We start from the raw sequence: 20,541 nt of genomic DNA, 5'->3' as shown, positions 1-20,541 counted from the left end.
AGGCTCTCCTCCTCATAACAGCATTGTTGGCGAAAGGGACACAGCGTTTTTCATTTTACGGGATGAAGGGCCTGCGCAGCACACAGTGAACGCGAAAAAAAAAAAAAGACGGGAAAATGATAGTGGTTTCTTTGACTCGGCCCTTTCGTTTTTGTTTTGTAGTTTCGTTTTCCGCTAGTCGCAACGCCGGGAGGCCCGTGCCGTCCGTTCTTTCCTTCGTCGCGACTTTTTTGTTCCCTAGGTATAAGATCCCTTCCACCGAGCTCGCTCATTTCAACTTCTCCGTTCTGCTGGAAGACAGGAACACAGAGCGGCAAGCAGGAGAAGGCAAGGCGGAAGGGGAGGAACTGGGCGACCCGATTATTCCTCGGGGGCGATACCGATTGTGCCGCGGCGAATGCTCTGCGCTGTCCGCGTTCGGAGGACGCAGAGGTCTCCCCCCTCCCTCTACGCGAACGAGGGAGGTCGCGCAGTGACCCCGACTAGGGAGGCGACCCACTTCGCGTTCGCGCAGACCTTGACCGCGCGCTTCGCGGTCGGCCAGTGGTCAAGGCCGCCCCGGTGGCCGCGAAAAAGGACGATTGCGGAAAGGCTTTTCGCGGGGTCGCACCGGTCGCCATGGTTACGCGTCCTCCTCTTGACTCTCGGCACGCCAGCTAGAGAGTGGGATGAGTGAATTCCTAGCAGCAGGCGCGCCTCATCTGGCGTTCGCTTCGAGCTATACTGATCTGAAAACGTTGATCTGCACGCAGCGTCATTATGCTATGGCGCGTCGCTGAGCTGGCTGTTTACAGCTTCATGCTGAGGTGGCTTGCTGGCATCGCTGTACTACGGCAGGACTAGGTACTGTCCGGCTTTCATTCATTTCTTGGACGAATGACTGATTCACTGCTTGATTGAGGAACAGTTTATTAGACTCACTGTGTGCACGTTTACTTTTCCCAAACCGATTTTATGTATGCATGAAAGCTGAGCCGCCGCGGTGGCTGAGTGGTTACGGCGCTCGGCTGCTGGCCCGAAAGACGCGGGTTCGATCCCGGCCGCGGCGGTCGAATTTCGATGGAGGCGAAACTCTAGAGGCCTGTGTACTGTGCGATGTCAGTGCACGTTACAGAACCCCAGGTGGTCGAAATTTCCGGAGCCCTTCACTACGGCGTCTCTCATATCCCGAGTCGCTTTGGGACGTTGAACTCCCTTAAACCAAACCAGCATGAAGGCTCTATGCCGTGACATTATTAAAAAGAGGGTCGAGTGTCATTGCAACTGCGATTGAATAGATTTCTTCTAATGTGAGATTTTAGCGCAGTAGCATGTAACACAAGCAGCGCTTAATTCTGTATACCATCGACTCGCAAGCAGTAAAAAACACACTGCCCTGGGCGCAAGCATCAGTGCTCGAAGTTATCTTATTTGTTTCTTCAAGAAAATTGATGCCCCCACACACTCCTCGCCAAGAAAAAAAGAAAAATGCCTCTAGACTGCCCCCTGACTAGAACATATATCACTACATTCCTACATGACCTACTTGGCATCAGTGATGGATACCAGCATTCACAAACAATCAACGTTGGAGGGAAGAACCCAGCCCTCTCTCAAATCTGTCATCATTAGGATGCAGAGCAGCATGGCACAGGCAGTGAGGATAGTTTAACAACCGATATGTGAAATGCGCAGCGCCGCGCTCCAAGAACTAGGCCCGCCATGTTGGTTAAGTCGAGAAAACGAAACCACCGCCCGGCGCTGGGCGCAGACGGCTGCGCTTTGTGTGAAAGGTGAAATGCCGATGCACTGTTGCGCTAAGCTATCCATTCTTCGAGGATAGTACGACGCGTGCGGGAGCCAGGTACGTTTCAGATTCTCCTCTGCAATTTTCATACCGTGCGCAAACGTTTTAATTACACCAATGGCAATGCGAGGCTTCATGTGCAAGCTCGCCGACACGCACAGCTTTCGCTTTCTGCTTCCGTGGTTAATAAAGCTTTACGATATGTATCAGACTATATGATATCTGTGATCAGATGAGAAGCCAATTTCGTGCATTTTGGAGATCTCCGATAGCGCATCTGCAAAACGCGTACCGGAACGACGAAATAGATTAGGCGAATTTTTTTTTTAGCCACCACGCCAGTATTGCTAAATCTAGTCCCGCCGCAGAGAAGAGCTTTCATTAATTTACCGGAAAATCGCTTCAAACCTCCGTCAGTCGAGGCGTGACGTACTACAGCACATTCAAAGAACCATGGGCCTATTACTGCTTAGTTCTCTGCATGTTATGTTGCAGAGTGTTGAGTATATTTTTTTAAGCGCCAGCAAAGCCCTCTTCACCGTGCAGTTGTCGCAAGGCGCCATGCACTGTTTTCCTCCAACGTCGTGCGATCGTACCCGTGCGTTATGCGCGTTAGTACGTATTACTTGCGGTGTGATATACGCTATGCATGAACACTGACGCGCGAATGTTTCATTTCTTCAGGCTTCCACAATAGATATCCACGCGATGAAAGTTTGTTCAGGAAATGGATGACGTAACTATTTTATCGTTACCGAGGGAGACGTTTCAAATTTACAATGCACGACAACGTGCTTTTCTGAAAACGCTTGTGTGTCTTCCTTCAGCCCTCGTCCAAGTTCGCGCTGTTCTTCAAAAAAAAAAAACAACATAATTTTATGTTGAATGCCACGAGGTTTTACTGGAACGGGTTTGCTTAAGTGCAACGGGGTAAAATTTTAAAACAAGGCTGTTTCACTTCAAGGCAGTAGTTCCATTTAAACCCAGGTGAATCCAGTTAAAGAGCGCAAATAAGATGCGACTGAAGTTGCCGTTCCACATAGACCAGGTTTAATATAGTCTCCTTCCAATTGAAATAGCTGGAACAGATATTTAAGTGGAACTTGTGTGGAACCGATGGAGTTTATGTAGAACCAAGATTAAGAGTGCACTCTATGAGGCGAATTTTCGTGAACTTGAAAATATAACAGCGATGATAATGAGCGACGCTTGAACTTCAAGCGAAGCAGAGGACGCGGTAGAAGTATGCTGGTAGAAGATTACCAGTACAAACCGCGCAGCGGCCGGAGCCTCGCTTTTGGAATTCTAATCGCTAGTTTTCTTACAGCTTCACTGATATCAAGAGAGCACGCATAGCAGGCAACGCATATCGGGCAACAGAGCTCATATAGCAATAATAAGCGTGTTTAACAAACAGCCCGCATAATTTCACACTTCATGGTCATGGCAGTGTTCTGAGCTGCCAGGACCAGCTTTAAAGTAAGCATTTCATTGACTGGAATTTGTGAAAAACCACAGAAGAAAACAGGCTGTTTGAAGAAGCAATGCTGTCTGATCCGCATGATCCACTGGCTTCATTCATAATTAAGTCTGGTGCTGATCTGCTACATAACAGCGCGCTAGCATCTCTCTAACCTCCCGTGTGTCGTGGAACAGCACATGACAGTCTCAATAAGCCTGCAGAGTTACAACAGCCCCATTTGAAATATGCCTAGTTTGGTTGCGCTAATAGCTACAAATTTTCTAAATTCCTTTTTTTTGTCGCAAAGGCAACACACGGCAGGGCATGGAATTCACTGAACAAACTGTCCGAAAGTACAACGCTTAAAACGCACCGTTGAGGGTACAACAAGGTGCACCCAATCATTTCCACTAAGTGGAGATCAGTATAGGTGTACCCGCACCTTCTATGCTGACGTTGATAGCATATGGCGCCGCGTAGCGCCATCTAATGATAAGGATGACATTTGCAGCAAGTACAACACAAGGTGGACTTATTCAGTCACTTCCCTCTCGGTTAAACGCAAAGCAGTACGGTTCCCTTCCCCGGCACGGTGCTCATGAACAGACGCTTCAGCAGTTCTCCTCGGAGCGCCTCGTTGCGCCTCTTCTCGTTCACCAGGTCCGTCTCGGCCTCAAGTAGGCGACGCATCTGCAGGAGAATGTCCGCTCGCAGCCCCCTCTCGCGGTTGTCGCGCGCGGTGGACGTCATCCGAAGCACGTCCGCAACTTCGACATGACGCCGGCTGCTGCTCCCCACGAGGCCTAGCTGTCCACCGCTCACGTCGTCCGCAGAATAGTGCTTCACGTCGTTCTCCTCGCCCACGTCGGACGAGTCGACGTACTCCGCATCCTCGACGGTGACGGCGGCCGCTGTCCGCGACGGCGGACTCTGCCCCTTAGCGCAGGCGGAAGGCCCGCTGATGCGGAAATGCGGACCTTCGCCTCCAATCTCGTGGTCCGCGAGAGACCGTTGCGCCGGTCCCGCATCGTCGCCGGCGCCGCATACGCCTTCGGATGATGCCACCTCCTCCGAAGGCAGTGGTGAGGACGGTTCGGACTTTATGATCACGGGGCTGCCTATTCTGCCGCTGGATTCTTTGTTGGACCCACCCAGCTGCTGCTGCGGAAGCGCATCTGGTTTGCTGGACTCCGCGACGCCCGGCGCCTCTTCTTTGTCGGTGTCCAAGTGGAGGTCCATGCTAGACGAAGAGTCCTCGACCTGCTGCGTCGCCCTGCAGGCAGAGAAGACAACGTCCTAAGCGTATCGAACAAACACGGCTCTCAGCAATTTATCCACGTTTCTCCGCCCCCGCGTGGTGGGCCTGGCTTGATTCGTCTCGGACCACCTGGCATTGGTGAATGGCAAGTGACATCCTCGACGTCATGTGCTGCGTCGCTATAAAGTTTCTCTCTCTCTCTCATTCACAGAGTTGAAAAACGTCAGAAAGATTGGCACGTCTCAGGCCTTTTGTTCTCGGTAGCAAAGCACCATACTACAGAAACAATTAATGCACAAAAGACGAAGACCAGAGAACACCACACCACAACAGACGCACCGCAAGCAATGCCTGTGGCGTCTCGTCCTTTGGCCATACTTCAGCTTTGCAAACTCTCTTAAACACATTAGACTGAGGCCGAGCTTTTGCGTAATTTCGGGCTGCAAACGCTTTTTTGTTTTTTCGAGTTTACCTTGCGTGGCTTTTACATACAGGCGCAACCAAAATGAGAAACACGTGAGCGCGTGCTGATGCAGACTCATTCTGCGCCTGCTCTAAATATCAGACGCACGCGGCGACCTGATTGCGTATCACGTGTTTCAGAATGCGGGATGGCGGCTGCGCACGCTTATCTGCGATATTTCCGCCTTCAAAACAGGACGCACCGGTCATAAATTCGTAGGAGTGGGTCCAGCTTTTAAGACAGCCTTTCCCCGGCACGTTCATTGCCTGCAGATGGAACGTCCGGTTCTCGCTTCGCCTCATTCAAAAATGAGCGCATCTTATTTCATTACTAAGCTACAGCATAACCGCCGGCGGCATTCCAGGAGGCAGCGGCATTGCAAAAGAGTGCACTCCCTTCGAGATGGACAGGAGGTGCGGACTTACATGGCCCCGAGGGTCCATCTGCGCATGGTCACTTGGCGGCCGGCCTTGTGTACGAAGGCGGTGAACATAATCACTGTGCTAAAACTTTACATGTGTGTTTTAGCATGTCATTACGTATACACCGCTACCGATATGTCGTCGGGTACGTGCCATAACTAACGTTATACAGCGCATAATTCGAGGAACGACAAAGGCACAAATGTACGTGGGGCTCATGCGCATTTACATTTCCTTGGGGAGTAGGTAACAGCAGCAGTAAGTGCGGCAGCGGAAAGCTGAAACGTTCTACTGCGCATGCGCACGGCTGAAGTAATAATAATAATAATATGAATTGGTTTTTGGGAAAAGGAAATGGCGCAGTACTTGTCTCATATATCGGCGGACACCTGAACTGCGCCGTAAAGGAAGGGATAAAGGAGGGAGTGAAAGAAGAAATGAAGAAAGAGGTGCCGTAGTGGAGGGCTCCGGAATAATTTCGACCACCTGGGGATCTTTAACGTGCACTGACATCGCACAGCACACGGGCGCCTTAGCGTTTTTCCTCCATAAAAACGCAGCCGCCGCGGTTGGGTTCGAACCTGGGAACTCCGGATCAGTAGCCGAGCGCCCTAACCACTGAGTCACCGAGGCGGGGCCGGCTGAAGTGCGCACATCTACTGTCCCACAATAACGGCAGCGGCAAAACGCTCGTCCTGTTGCCTCACTACGTCCGTGTTCGCCTTTTGCGTACGTTTTCCCATAACGTGCACAAACAGGCCCCGCTACAAGCGCTTCCCAGATATGACCAAGACCGCGGTGAGAGGCTGCGCTTTTTGTCTAATCCGTTTGTCGCCCCCTGCTCCCATCACCACCAGCCTGACTACGCCCACTGCAGGGCAAAGGCCTCTCCCATGTCTCTCCAATTAACCCTGTCCTTTGCCATCTGCGCCCACCCTATGCCTGCAAACTTCCTAATCTCATCCGCCCACCTAACCTTCTGCCGCCCCCTGCTACGCTTGCCTTCTCTTGGAATCCACTCTGTTACCCTTAAGGACCAGCGGTTATCTTGCCTTCGCATTACATGCCCTGCCCAAGCCCATTTCTTCCCCTTGATTTCGACTAGGATGTTATTATAACACGCGTTTGTTCCCTCAGCCATTCTGCCCGCTTCCGGTCTCTTAACGTTACACCTATAAGTTTTCTTTCCACGGGTCATTGCATTGTCCTTAAGTTGAACCATTTTCGTTAGCCTCCACGTTTCTGGAGATTAACTGCAAAACATGATCAATGAGTTAGACAGGCAGAGCAGTACTGTGGGTCTAAAAATTCAGAAAATCAAAGTAATGTTCAACGCTCTCGGAAGGTAACAACAGGGCAGGTAGTGACCGCTGATCCGGATCACGTGAGTGAAATAACTAGAAGAATGGGGTGGAGCGCATTTGACAGGTTCTCTCTCATAATGAATGGCAGTTTACCAATATCCCTCGAGAAAAGTACGCAAGAGCTGTATATTACCGGTACTCCCCTTATAAAAATGGTCTATAGACAGTCTATAGACTTCTGATTGACTCTATTGCCTTCCTATAGATATATCTGTTTGTCTATTGATAGTCTATAGACTTTCTATTGACAAATGTCTACTAAAAGTTTATGGCCATAAATCCATAGATTGTCTATGGACTGTCTATAGCATTTGTATTGCCTGTAGGTCGTTCTCTAGGGTTTGTCTATAGAGAATCTATAAACTTTATAGGCGGAAGTCTATGGACAGTCTATAGACTGTCTAAATAATTTTTTGTAAGGGTCACCTGCTCCCCTATGCACTGCGAAAGCTTTCCGCGGGGTCCTCCACCACGACGACCAAGACGGTATAGTTACAGTCCCTCTACGATGTAATGGCATGCTAAAACGTGCACTGCATGAACACGGGTACCGAAACATCATTATTTTGTTCGTTGCTTCCTTCCGCCAGTGTCCATTCAGCTCCGCGGTGTGCGGCGACAATAAAACGCACGCATACCTGTCCGGTTCTTGGTTCTCATCGCGCGGCTCGTGCCGGTGTTCGGACGGCCCGGCCACCACCCGACCGCCGATGGTGCGACACCGCCCGGGGCAGCTCACGAACTCGCAGCGCCAGAAGTGCACGCCATCTGCCAGGTTCTCCAGCACGTAGCGGTGGTCGCCGATCCGCTTCACGGGCTGCCCAGAAGAGCACACGCGTGACCACATATGTCAGCGCGCAACGCGCACTCGTATACGCGTAGACGCGATTTCGCGCGTCAACTCGGTTTAACTACCTTAAGTCCCTAACAATTTTTATTAAGAGCAAAGAGCAGCACTTATATGCCGACCGCGAGCAAAGTAACGACAAGAAAGCAGTCGAGGCAGAAATAAAGTAAAACGAAAGAAAATTAATTCTCCAGGCAAAACGTCATTCTTCGACACATTTGATACGCGTTATTTCACGAGCGCGCCTGCAATTCGGAACACAGCGCAGCCAAAAGAAACCGCAGCCAGTGACCAGGTGATAAAAACAATGAAGAATGAGCGACGCTAAAAACAGCAGCAGCAAGAATTAACAGTGTCAGGTGCATCGAAGCAAAAGCTGCGTGAAAGTTAAGAGAGTGAGAAAAACAAAAACTTTCAGCAAAGGATAGCAGGTCGGAGCGAAAGCTTAGTCAAAATTTCAGCCTCTAGAACAACAAAAGCACAAGGTAGTTTCAATCAAAACTAAAAGAAGCGTACAACAACGTCCAAGCAAAGGCAGCGTGAAAAATTATATCGTTCTAAAAAAAAAAACAAATTCTTTGTCAGATAGTCATCAAGATGGCTGCCGGCATTGTTACGTACAACCCGGCGGTGTTCAAGTAATCCTTCATTGAGGCACCTGCCAATCTGGCCGATGTATACACACGTCCACACTTCGAAGTAATCTCATAGATAACACACGTAGCACAGCCCGGGAAAGGATCGACGCGTTTCTCAGAGCACGGCTGTTTTCATGGCTTTGCCAAAAAGGCACAAACTTTAAATAGTTCGCAAGATCTAAAAAAATTTGCTTCGCTTCACAACCTTCTTTAGGTTAAGGAAGTGAAGTCGAGAGTTGGACGAAAACTCGTCTGGTCGGGTCGGCGTCTCGTTTGGTCGGCGTCCTCCTTTTAAGTTTTACTTCTTTAGGTTGTGGGCCACCTGATGAAGGTACTGAATTACAGCTAGAGGCTGTCTTGTTTTTTACCTCTCGTTCGTTGCCCTCCTTGCCTTTGACTTTGATCATCTGAAGGATGAGCTCAGCGTACGCTAAAGGTACAAGTTCTGATGTGAAGCCCACGCTTTGCATGTTGAAACGGAATGTGGTAGTCGCACCAAGCATTACCCTTTTACCTTGAGACGAGCGGGCGCCGGCCGTGTCGCCTCGCCGCACGACGACCTCGGAGGGGATTGTATGCCCTTTCGGGCAAGTGGTGTCTTCCTCCCTCGCAAAGGAAGGAGAAAGGGAAGGCCCGGGACTGTCGTGGAGGTGACCGGGTTAGTAGTTCGCTAGTAGTTAGCACGTTAGTAGTTTGTAGTTTGCACGTGCTGATTGGTCCCGATGCGGCAGGCGCGCGCGCAGCTGCCGGGTACCTGGCGCCGTCAAGGCGATTTGCGCATGTGGATTAGCTGTGCGCGGGCTTTCGGTACTCCGGTACCGGTACCGGAAGTGGTAACGGTAACACGATGCACGGTATGCTTACACCTTTAGCGTACTGTGTACCGTGTTACCGCTAACGGAGTACCGGGAGCCCGCCCGCCGCCGCTGAGCACGCGCCGATTGCTCCCGATGCTGCTGGCGCGCGAGTAGCAGCCGGGTACCTGGCGCCATATGGCGCCGTCAATGCGATTTGGCGTGCGCATTGGCTATGCCCGGGCTCCCGGTACTCCGGTAACGGCAACACGGTATGCTAAAGGTGTCTAGTGTTGTGTGGTTGACTTGCCGTGGTCGGTTAGGTAGCCTGCCGCCTTTTCTCCTCCATGGTATAAATGGCGGTTGTTGTGTTGCAGAAAAAGGATGTGTGTGGTGGTGAGTGATTAATAGATATTAGACATATTTAGCATACCGCGCAGCGTGTACCGTTACCTTGACCGGAATCCCGCCAACCGGCAATTAGCATGCGCTTATTGGTTCCGATGCGGAAGCCTTGCGCGCAGATGCCGGGTAACTGGCGCCATCTGACTGTGTCTAGGTGATCTGCGCATGCACAGTGACGGCCCGCCGGCTCCCGGTACTCCGGTCACGGTAACGTTAACACGGTACACGGTATGCTAAAGGTGTCTATTTATACAGTTATAGCATAGCGCGATCCGCTACCGTGATCCGCTTCCGCGAGGCGCCACTGCGCATGCGCAGATCTCCCTGGGGACGCCAGATGGCGCCACATGCCCGTCAGCTGCGTGCACGCTAGCCGCGCCGAGACCAATCAGCGGTGCCGCGCGGTAGTGAATCGCGCTGTTATACGCGAATCCCGGTAGCGGATCGCGCTGTGTTATAAGAGAGTTATACCATAGCGCGATCCGCTACCGCTGATTGGTCTCGGCGCGGCTAGCGCGCACGCAGCTGACGGGCACGTGGCGCCATCTGGCGCCCCCAGTGCGATCTGCGCATGCGCAGTGGTGCCCAGAGGAAGCGGATCACGGTGGCGGATCGCGCTACGCCATAACTCTCTAATAACGTCGAGCGCATCACTCCGTTACTACAGTGCAGTCTGGATCCGTGCTGCTACGCTGCTAAGCCCGGTATGCAGACGTTCTGTTGGAGCTGTTTGGATAGCAGATGATACGATGCCACGCTTAATCGATTTGGAGTGTGCACTACCAAAGGGCAGCAACAAGAAAGGTGCATTTAACAAGGAGGCTGGGGTTCAAAATTAATTGATAAAACAAATATAAAAGCTACAGTGGCTTGCCTATCGCCGGTTCGCACGCGAAGTTGAGCCCTCCGGATATGGACTTGACAAGAGTAACAACCTGGTAAATCAACCTGAGAAAGTCTTTCACAATTAGGAGCTCATTCACATACCGAAAAACAGAGACAACTTCTGTTCGCGGGAGTTTCTCGGATATACGCTTGTCGACAGCAGCCAGCGCTGCGTTGCTCGCCGTTGGTTGCTGCTCCTGCCGAGGTGGGGACAAGGTGGTCACGTGGCACGTGCGCCGCGGAGTGGGCGCGCGATTTCCGAATTCCGCAAGAAATGGCCAGAAATTTGTTGACCCACAGCGCCGAGGATAATCGTGCTTCGAAATTCTAAACCTCATAAGGCTATTAATAATGGTCAGCTACATACCTGTAGGTGAAATCAGGTCCCCGTCTGTAGTAGCTAAAAGCGAACTATAAGGACTCGCTTACTGGCTTTCATAGTTCACATGATTTCACCTCTTTTCTGACGTTCACCGACGCTATTATCGCTGGCGAACACCTTTTATATCTGCCGCGCGTTTGCCAGCTGTCCGAGCCCAGCTGCGGCATTTATTTTTTTTTAGAGCAGTCTCGCCGTTCACACGCTAATTTGCGTTATCCCCGCTAACGGCTGCGTTGTTCTTTCAGCACGATGAAACTGCGCACTCTTCAGTTTTAATTTATCTGTATTTGCGTCTATAAAAAGTGATACGGGCGACCGTGTAATTGTTGTTGTTTACCGTCCCCACATTATGCTTTCGTTATTGGCCAGTGAATTCGATCGTGTGCTTAGTACAGTGTTGTCGCGGTTTCCGAATACTTCGCTGTTAATTTTTGGTGATTTTAACTTTCCTGAAATATGCTGGATCGCCAAATCCGTCACGGCCAACTACAATGAAGCCCTCGAATTTCTGCAATAGTGTATTGAATCTTCTTTAATTGAACTCCTCATTCATACCACGCGAGCCTCTGCGGCCTCAGCCAATATTCCTGATCTGCATCTCACAAATGACCCCGATATGGTTTACGATATAACCCACCTCGGCGGTCTGTCTCATCATGAGATTATTAGAGGCTAAATCATATGCCCTCTGAGCGAAGGAAACATTACTAAGAGGATCAGATGGTATGGTAAGGCCAATTTTATGATGGCATGAACACAAAACTATCTGCTCTTACTCGCGACTATATGGACAGTTATCTATTGATAACAATGAGGCAAATTGGACGCTGTTTCAGATTACACTAACCTGTCTAAATTATTAATTCACCCCAGTGTAACTCCAAAATACCGCATTATCAGTCCCTGCTAATATCTGCGTGTCGTCAATTTTTCAACCTCGATTTACCGTCCATGCTTCAAACTAAGCCTCAGGGATTCTGGCGCGTAATCAACCCTAGTTCTTGTCCTGATATCTTTCTTGCAAATTAGTTCCCGAATCGAACCGCTTTCAACTTCTGAACAACTTTCGTACCTGTTTTCAGCCATCTCATGCCAAGACCCAGTCACCCCACAGAATGAAGGAGCCGAGCCGGCTTCGAAACGTTGGGATTCAAATTAAAGTTTTTCGTTGGAGATGTGCAGTTTATTATAAAACTAAGCCAACTCGCTTTCATTTTCAGACCACATCTGGTATAATAATAAAATACTTAAAAACGTGGCACCCGCTTTAAGCCCACTACTATAACCTAGATCTCGTCTCGCAATCGCTATCAACGACTATTACACATGACTGGCGCGTTGTAAGGTTATACCATTTTCAAGTCATGACGACCGGTCTTCACCACTGGACTGCCGCCTTATATCCTTAACAAGTACCATATGCAGGCTACTAGAGCAGAGCACATAATACAGACCCAGGTCATACACTACTTAGAAGACCATAGCATCAAACATAGGTACCAGCACGGTTTTCGCAAGCGTTATTCTTGTGAACACAGCTCGCGGAGTTTATTCATGGCATACTTTCATCGATAGACGCTGGCTTTAAAGTCGATGCTATATTTCTAAGCTTCTCCAAAGCATTTGACTGGGTTTCACTCACCGACTGCTGAAAAAAAAAATGGCTCAATCCTCACAGTGACATGCTTGATTGGACAGAATACTTTTTCACATCGAGTTCAATTTACCTCCGTTAATATTTATAACTCTTCTTTTGGCTCCGTGTCTCGTGTCCCCCAAGACAGTGTGATTGGTCCCTTGTTATTCTTAATTTTCATGAATTATTTGCCTGAATGTGTTTCTTTCCGCATTAGACTATTAGAAGCACATCCCTTTGCGCGGAGTCATTCATACCGCGTACCATCATTGAATGGAACTATTTGCAATGAAATGCCGCTACCGAGGCTGACACAACTAGATTTCAAGAGCTAATCCGCACGTTGAATAACATCGAATAAAATCCACAGTGCTCATGGTGGCAGCATTTTTCTTGTTTCTCTTATCTGAAGGCGCGCCTGTGCGGATGATATATTATACGCCCTAGATTTATGTATTTATTTATTTATTATACCCTCAGGGCCACTACGGCATTATAGGGGAGAGTGGTCACAAAAAAGTGAAATAAATTTAACAAACTGGAGTTAATGAAACAGACAAGGTACAAGCATGACTTCTACATATACATTGTTAGCTTTCTTACAACATAGACCTGATGTCCCTGATGGAGGACAAGCACTGTGGCGCCATCTGTGAAGAGCGCAGAGAGTTTGCTCGCTTCGTCGAGCAAGACAACATGGCTCCATGATTTGGGCCAGCATGAACTTTGGGACACAAACGAAGAGAGACACATGGAACACGGAACACACTGCTTATCTGTGTGTTCCGTGTTCCGTGTTCCATGTGTCTCTCCTCGTTTGTGTCCCAAAGTTCATGCTGGCCCAAATCATGGATTCATACCAACTGGCCCAGAAAAATGCCATTTTACAACATGGCTGCCATCAGCACGAGCACGTTTTACACGCGACGTCGAGGTAAGTGCTCTTTGAGTATTGATAACTGTTTTGTTGGCCGTCGTATGCGATATATTTATAATCGCTATGGTTTGCTGAGCATTTTAGTGCTTTTTATTGCGCCAAACCGTAGTTTTCCGGCACATTACGCGCATTGAAGGAAATGTCCCTGTACGGGGACATTGGGTCCCGGTCCTCTCGGTCCCCAATCGGTTTCGCCTGATGACATAATTTTTGGTAAAAGTTGGCCGCCTAGAATTTAAACAGATTTTTGTTTTTCATTTCAGCCCTCACCATTAGCAAAGCAGAGGAGGTATTAACATCAATTTGTGACCGTGACGACTCCGACATATCTGACTCGGAAAGGGAAGGAGAGAATTGTGATGCATACGACTGTGATACTGAGGAGTACACGGATGCCTCGTCAGACAGCGACAGCGAAGACCCGAAAGCTCACACATCACAGCGCCGTATTTTGTGGCGAACAGCGATTTCAGCTCCAGAAAATGCTGTGCCAGACCAAGAAACAGGCTGTATTTTTTCTGAAGTTAGGTGTGATTTCTCACCGCTTGATTACTACAAGCAGTACGTGAAAGACGATATGCTGGTTGAAATGGCTGAGAAAACGAACCAGCGGATCCACAAGGATAGAGGAATTGCGGCGAAAATCAGTGCTCAGGAAGTGAAGCAATTTTTGGGCTGCTCGATGCTGATGGGAGTTATAGGGTATCCACGGATCCGGTTCTTCTGGAAAAAAGGAATGGCTGTGAGCGCAATAGCTGACACCATGCCAAGAGATCGCTTCTTCCAGATTAGGTCTAACCTGTGCTGCCAAACTGAAGACGATGTCACCGACAAGGACAAAAAGTTGCAAAGGCTATGGAAGGTTGCACCGTTTGTCGAAATGGTTCGGCAGGGTTGCTTGTCCCTGGAACGACCAAACTGCTTTTGCGTGGATGAGCAAATTATCCCATTTTCCGGCCGTTGCCCTGTCAAGCAGTACGTTCCGAACAAGCCACATCCAGTGGGGCTGAAGAACTTTGTTCTACCTGGCAAGGACGGACTGATTTATGACTTCAGAATATACAAGGGCAATGACACCTTTCCCGACCTCAGCCTTGGTGTGTCTGGAAATTCAGTTCTGGCACTAGTGGAAACGGTTCCATCATGTTGGACGCTCTACATTGACCGCTGGTTTACGTCCAGTTCATTGATGGACGAGCTTGTGAAGAAGGACATATTTGCCACTGGCACGCTGATGAAAAACCGCCTTCCAAAGGAAGTGCACTTCACGAATGACAAAGATTTTGTTAAGCAATCAAGGGGCACATCTGAAGAAGTCATCAGATTTGATAAAAAAGTTGCTTGCACAAAGTGGCTTAATAAAAAGCCTATTCTGATGCTTTCTTCAGCATTTGGTGTCGATCCGGAGCACGCCTGCAAAAGGTGGTGTAAAAAAGAAAAGAAGTACTTGGACGTCCCCCGCCCTGCTGTCATAAAAAACTACAATGACAAAATGGGCGGAGTAGATCTAGCTGACCGAATGCTAGCTCTCTACGCACAAAGAAGCCGGAGTAACCGGTGGACCGTTCGTACAATCCTCCACATGTCGGATCTTGCCTGCGTCAACGCGTGGCTCCAGTACAGAGCTGACCAAAACACGATGGGCCACGCCAAGAAGAACATCATGGACTACCTTGATTTCAAGATGCATGTAGCGGAGGCGCTCATATGCGAAAACATAAGCCAGGAGCTTTCTGATGATGATGAAATGGACATCCAGCCCAGAAAAAAACCAAATACGCTTCCCTCACAAACCTTCCGGAAACAAGGGGCACTTCATATCCCACTGAAAGATGATATAGCCAGCGGCCAAAGATGCCGAAATGCAGGGTGTGCGATGAAAACACGCCACCGATGCGCTCAGTGCAATGTCTACCTGTGCATTGAGATTGGGCGAAATTGCTTCTATAATTTTCATGCATGACTGCCCAACGTTGTTCATAGTGTTCACCATAAAATGTAAACAATAAATTTTTGCTTTATTGAAGTTCTGAGTGGTGTGACAATACTGGCTTTGTTCAGGACGTGTGCACAAATATGTGTCCTCAAACGCACAGCCAATATATGAATAGTGACCCAGATGTCCCTGTAGGGGGACATGCATTTTGAGACACATCGAGATCGCGGTAACTGAAATCAAAAAATATTCGTGTTCTGAGGACACAAATGGCAAATATAATAGATGAAATAAGTATTTTCTCTCGGAAATTTCTCGGGTCTGAGGAGGTTATACAATGTTAGCGAGAACGTTCTTGAATAATTGATGATCGGTGATGGTGGCCGTGGAAGAAGAAAGGTGATTCCACTCATTCGATGTGCGTTGTACGAATGACTGAAAAATGTTTTTGTTCTGCAGAAAGGGATGCCAACCTTATGAATGTGGTCAAGTCTCGGCGATAGATACTGAGGTGGTGAGATAAGTTCGGTACGAAACTGCGTTGCCATGTTATGTTGCCATGCACTCCTGTTAGTGATTTACCTGTTTGTTCGCAAAGTTAGGACGAATATCGTGCGTTTTTTTCTCTTTTTGTTCGTTTGTTTTTTGGCTGCTAGGCTGTGACTGCAGTGTTAAATTTTACTACCCCCCTTCCTTACGTTGCACCCTCAAAGAGGGAATTTAAGGGTATTTAGAATAAATAAAAGAAAAAATTGCAGCCTGCTTGATATGACTTCCCCGGCTGTAGTCCTTAGATCAGAATCATGGCTCGACATTGATACTGAAGTATTTCCACATCATTACACTTGTTACCGGAAAGTGGCGCACCTTAACCTTAGTTGCTTTCACGCCATTAAACCCAATTTAACTAACTTGTTATCGGAAAGATCGTAAGAGCCCGTGGACATTGATTTTTTTCCCTTAAGATAGATGTAGACGTTGGCCAAAGCGAGGCTCTGTGGACCGAAATTAGTATAGATAATGAAAAATCGCTCGGCGGACGTCCATTTTATCGACCCCCTGCGGAAGTCAACTTTGGCCGACCGATCAAATGCTATTGAAACAGTTAATGCTGAGTGTCTCGTCGGTGCATTAACACCTCTTTTTTTTTTTTTGGGGGGGGGGGGGGGGCGGGGGGCTAGTTGGTGCATACTTGATTTAGAGAAAACCTTGCGCAAAAACATGCAACCACAAAGACAGAACAGACGAGACACAAGCGCTAACTCACAACTGGCTTTTTATTGAAGCAGGATGCAGTTTATATACGGTGAAGCTTCAAGTGGAGAGAAGGGTGACAAAGGGGAGAAGGTGAACAAAGGGAACATAGCTTCGCAAAAAAACAGGCCGGCAGTCAAAAAATCATACAAGAAAAAGAAAAAGTTACATGATAGCTGAATCTAAAAATTGATACTCTGAATCAAAAAGAGATAAAGAAGGGGTACTGATGCACCTACTGCCATATCTCTTGATAGAAAGCCTCCAGACTAACACGCGCCGTCTTATCTGTGCTCTTGCCAAGAATCTTCGTCTCATTCAAAATCGCCTCGCACCCGTCGCAGCTCATTACGTGCGCAACCAAATGTGCGTACTTGTCTTTTAAGTCTGACAAATTTCGGGCATGGTCCCCCAAGCGCTCACTGATGCAGCGGCCAGTTTGACCAACATAAAACTTCCCACATGTTAAGTTGATAGCGTAGACCACTCCTACGGAACTCTTGATAAACGGAGTGTCGTGCTTTATCTGGCAACCCCGCTTCCTAGAGCTGGCGATTCGGGGGCACAACTTTCCCAGCTTGATGGGAGCCGAAAAAACGACACTCACGCCATACCTGCTGGCCACTTTCCTCAAGTTGTGCGAGGTCTTGTGTAAATAAGGCACAACTAGCGGCTTTTGTGTCCTGGCACGATCTTCTCCGGACTTTCTTCGGGTTCCGTGTTTTAGTTCTTGGAGGCGGGTCTCGCAAACAGCAACCAACACAGAGCAGGAAAACCCAGCCGCCGAAAGTCGGCCCATCTGATTGTGAAAGCTGCCTTGCAACTGATGCGGACACGATTTCTTGAGAGAAGACTCCAGGCAATGCGACGCTATAGCCCTTTTAACAATCTTGGAGTGCTTAGAGTCATAAGGCAAAAGATCTTTTTTTGCACGCGTCTCGTCGGTGGTGATTTAAATCCACCCAGGATAGAGTGGCCCATGGCACTGCGTCTAGTGCAAGGGATACGACGAGATAAGCATGCGTCCTTTGATTTATATAACACCTAGTGACAGCCCGCTCGTGACCGGAGCGTGAGAGATCTTTTCTTTATCAATTTGCCCTCAGCAGTACAAAACACGCTTGTATTACGTGCCGGACGTAGCCGATAAAGCATTGTATTGTGCGAGATGAATTTCAGATGAGCACAGATAACAAGCAGCAGACGGCGGCGTGTTTACAGCTATAAAAAGTGCCCGTCCACGAGATATCATCCGCCTTAGACGCACACCTTGAAACTTTTCTAACGCTTTCGGAATCGGAAAGTGCCAGTATTCAAGAACAAAATGATTGACCTGAGGAAGCCATTTGTGCCTTCATGGTGGCTGACAGCAAGGCGTAATAAAAGCAAGCCGCGGATCACGAGGAAAGTGCGCATAATTGCTCGAAGAAAAAAAAAAGATGTTTATGCAGCTTATAAAAAAATCTTACATTCTCCAAGAAAGATCAACTAAAGAGAGCAAGAAACGAATTAGAGTGCTACGAAACATTCAAAAGACGCACATTTTGACTGTAGGAACATTTGAAATTTTTATAAAAATGAACCGAAAAGACGAAATTTCAGTACGCTCGCTTAATGATGTGGCACGGTTGTTCATGATAGCGTCGATAAACCCAAATGCTTAAATTTCTTTTTTTTTTTCTGGGGGGGGGGGGGGGTATTTTGGAGATGCTCTCATAGCAATGAAACAACTCTGAACTATGGCAGGAAAAAAAAAAATGTGTTGAACGCTTAGCTGATTTGTGACTCAGTCAAGGCGAATTGACTTGCTTAAACGCCTTGATAAATTACGGCTGCCGGGCTAGATGATTTGCCTCCTGTTTTTCTTTACGTGCTGCCTCTGTTTCTCAATATGTGTTATTTTTACGAAATCCTCATAACTAAGCACCCTGCCTGATGACTGGAAAACGACCAATGTTTTAACCACACACAAGAGAGAGAGAGTTTATCGACGAAAAGAGAGAGAGGTTGGCCGGAAAAATAAATATCATTTTTACTAGCATTATAAACCACTTCGATACCTACGCATTCCTAAGCCCTAATCAACATTGTTTGAGAAGTGGCTATTTTTCTATCATCCAACTCACTTAACACACGATTCAGCAAGTTCATTAGACATCATGCCCTGTTGATGCCACTTTCTTGGATTTCCAGAAAGCTTTCGACGTTTTATTCCGTCGCTTATAGCTTGAAAAACTTTAAAACAGTAAAATATTAATGACTTAACTTCTAGGTGAAAGAATTTTTTAGCTTAATGTCAGTGTGTAGTTATTAACAATAAAATATCGCATGAGGCTGATGTGACATCAGGAGGAGAGTTAGTAATCAACAGGATTGCGCCGTATTGCAACATGAGTTGAACAGTGTGCTGAGTGGTGCAGCGCTTCGGGTATGCATATAAATTTGCAACAGTGTACAGGTGTCACAGCCAAAACATGCCGGACATTAGGTTTTCTGCGCCGTAATAGTGATCGGTTTTCTTCAGGAAATAAACACCTGTTGTACACAACATATACTACGCCCATACTTGATTACGTCTGTACCGTAATTCCTGTCTCAAAAACGACATAGCGAATGGAACGAGTGCAAACATTTGGTGTAATATTTCCTCAAAAATTACCCAAGACAGTGCGACGAACGCAGGAAGATGCGAAGACTGAAATTTCTTTTTTTTTTATCCTCGAGCAGATATGCGGCGTGATGAGTACTTGTTTCTTCCCGATTATGTTTCTTGGCGACAAGGCCGTGAACAAAATTAAAATTAGGGAATCAAGGTCCAAAACTGCAAGATTTAACACGCCATCACCCCCCCATTTCGGACTGGAATCAGTAAATCCGAGATGTGGCCGAAGTACTAGAAATAACTTTGCTGATAGCCGCTGTATGCTGTGAAATATAATTATGGCAGAATAAATTTATTTTGAAATTGAAGGCATGTTTTCCTGTAGTCCCTGGCGGGTACGTGTTCATGATACAATTATTGCTCTCTATTCTGATCGTTCTTTGTTAGTTTTTTTTTCTAATCATAGATAGTTTCTTCAAATGTCATATCACCTTTTTTTTCCTTTTGTCCCGCTTCATTGTAATACCCCCCACTTGACATGCTTTGTTAGCGCACCTAGTAAAACACTCAGAGGGGCTAGTTGGTGCGTGGTTTTGAAAACCATGTCTTGCGCGCCGTCTTTTTTGTTAATACACACCACCGACTCAAGTCACGGCGCGTGCGCACAGACCTGCTGTTTGTAGGCGATGTCGAGGCGTCTCTTCTTCTGGCTCGCCACGCGCTGATGTTGGTCTTCGTCGTGGCCCCTGAAGCGGTACACCATGTGCTGGTCCCCGTACACGTCAGTGGTGAGACGTGCCTTGCAGTGGCGCACGTCGCAACGCCAGCGGTGGCGCTGGCCGTTGTGCGTTTCCAACGTGAACGTGCGGCCCGCGTACTTAGCCTTCATCTTGCCTCGCCGCGACGGCACCAGCTCGACGACGCCGGCGAACGGCGCCACGCTATCGTCGGCAACCCCTGCGCCGGACATCGCCCGTCCATCCTCGAGAACAGCCGCCGCGCCACTGATATGGCCGCTGTTCACCCCGTGCCCCTTCCTCGAACTGGGCGATTCACGCCTTCATGCAACGCTGTCACAACGAAGACAGAAGTGACCAAATGTTCACCCGCACACACGCCGTCCGGCACGTGCACGGATGATGCGCACCTACGCGCCACGACGCATACTTATCCCACCAAGACCGATGTCGACGAATTCAAGCTCCGACGTCGTAAGCATCGGCCAACGTTTTTAGATAAGGGCAGTTGAAAAACTGCGGCGGCGCGCCAGGGAGCAGAACGCACCCAAAACGGTTGCCGCCTAGGAGGTGGCGCTGCGGTCGCTTTGGGATGGGCGCGTCGTCTGCTACTTCCAGCTTGAGGAGCGTCAGCAGACGGTGACTCGCATGTGTACAGAAACGTATTTATAAATGAATACAAACGTAAGTTGCGCCTTCATATCTTTTGTATTAATGAAACAAGACGGCTTAG

General features: G+C 48.3%; 1 protein-coding gene across 1 annotated transcript; it reads right to left on the bottom strand.

Annotated features, from left to right (window-relative positions):
* Window positions 1–1,449: 1,449 nt before the first annotated feature.
* Window positions 1,450–20,397, bottom strand: LOC144098465 (uncharacterized). Its single transcript, XM_077631147.1, has 4 exons — window positions 20,219–20,397; window positions 19,742–20,141; window positions 7,394–7,572; window positions 1,450–4,521 (listed from the first exon to the last, which is right to left on the bottom strand). The coding sequence occupies exons 2-4, from the start codon at window positions 20,039–20,041 to the stop codon at window positions 3,804–3,806; spliced, it is 1,197 nt and encodes a 398-aa protein (XP_077487273.1). The 5' UTR covers window positions 20,042–20,141; window positions 20,219–20,397; the 3' UTR covers window positions 1,450–3,803.
* Between the last annotated feature and the right edge of the window lie 144 nt (window positions 20,398–20,541).

This window comes from Amblyomma americanum, chromosome 7, assembly GCF_052857255.1.
Source record: "Amblyomma americanum isolate KBUSLIRL-KWMA chromosome 7, ASM5285725v1, whole genome shotgun sequence".
Taxonomy (NCBI): domain Eukaryota; kingdom Metazoa; phylum Arthropoda; class Arachnida; order Ixodida; family Ixodidae; genus Amblyomma; species Amblyomma americanum.
Note: the sequence above shows the minus strand (reverse complement) of the source record. Positions and strands in the feature narration are given on the sequence as shown.

Coding starts and splice junctions, on each gene's coding strand:
- LOC144098465 (XM_077631147.1), bottom strand. CDS start 20,041: ATGTCCGGCGCAGGGGTTGCCGACGATAGCGTGGCGCCGTTCGCCGGC. Junction 7,573..19,741: donor ACATCGCCTACAAACAGCAG/GTCTGTGCGCAC, acceptor TCTTCTGGGCAG/CCCGTGAAGCGGATCGGCGA. Junction 4,522..7,393: donor GAGAACCAAGAACCGGACAG/GTATGCGTGCGT, acceptor CTCTGCCTGCAG/GGCGACGCAGCAGGTCGAGG.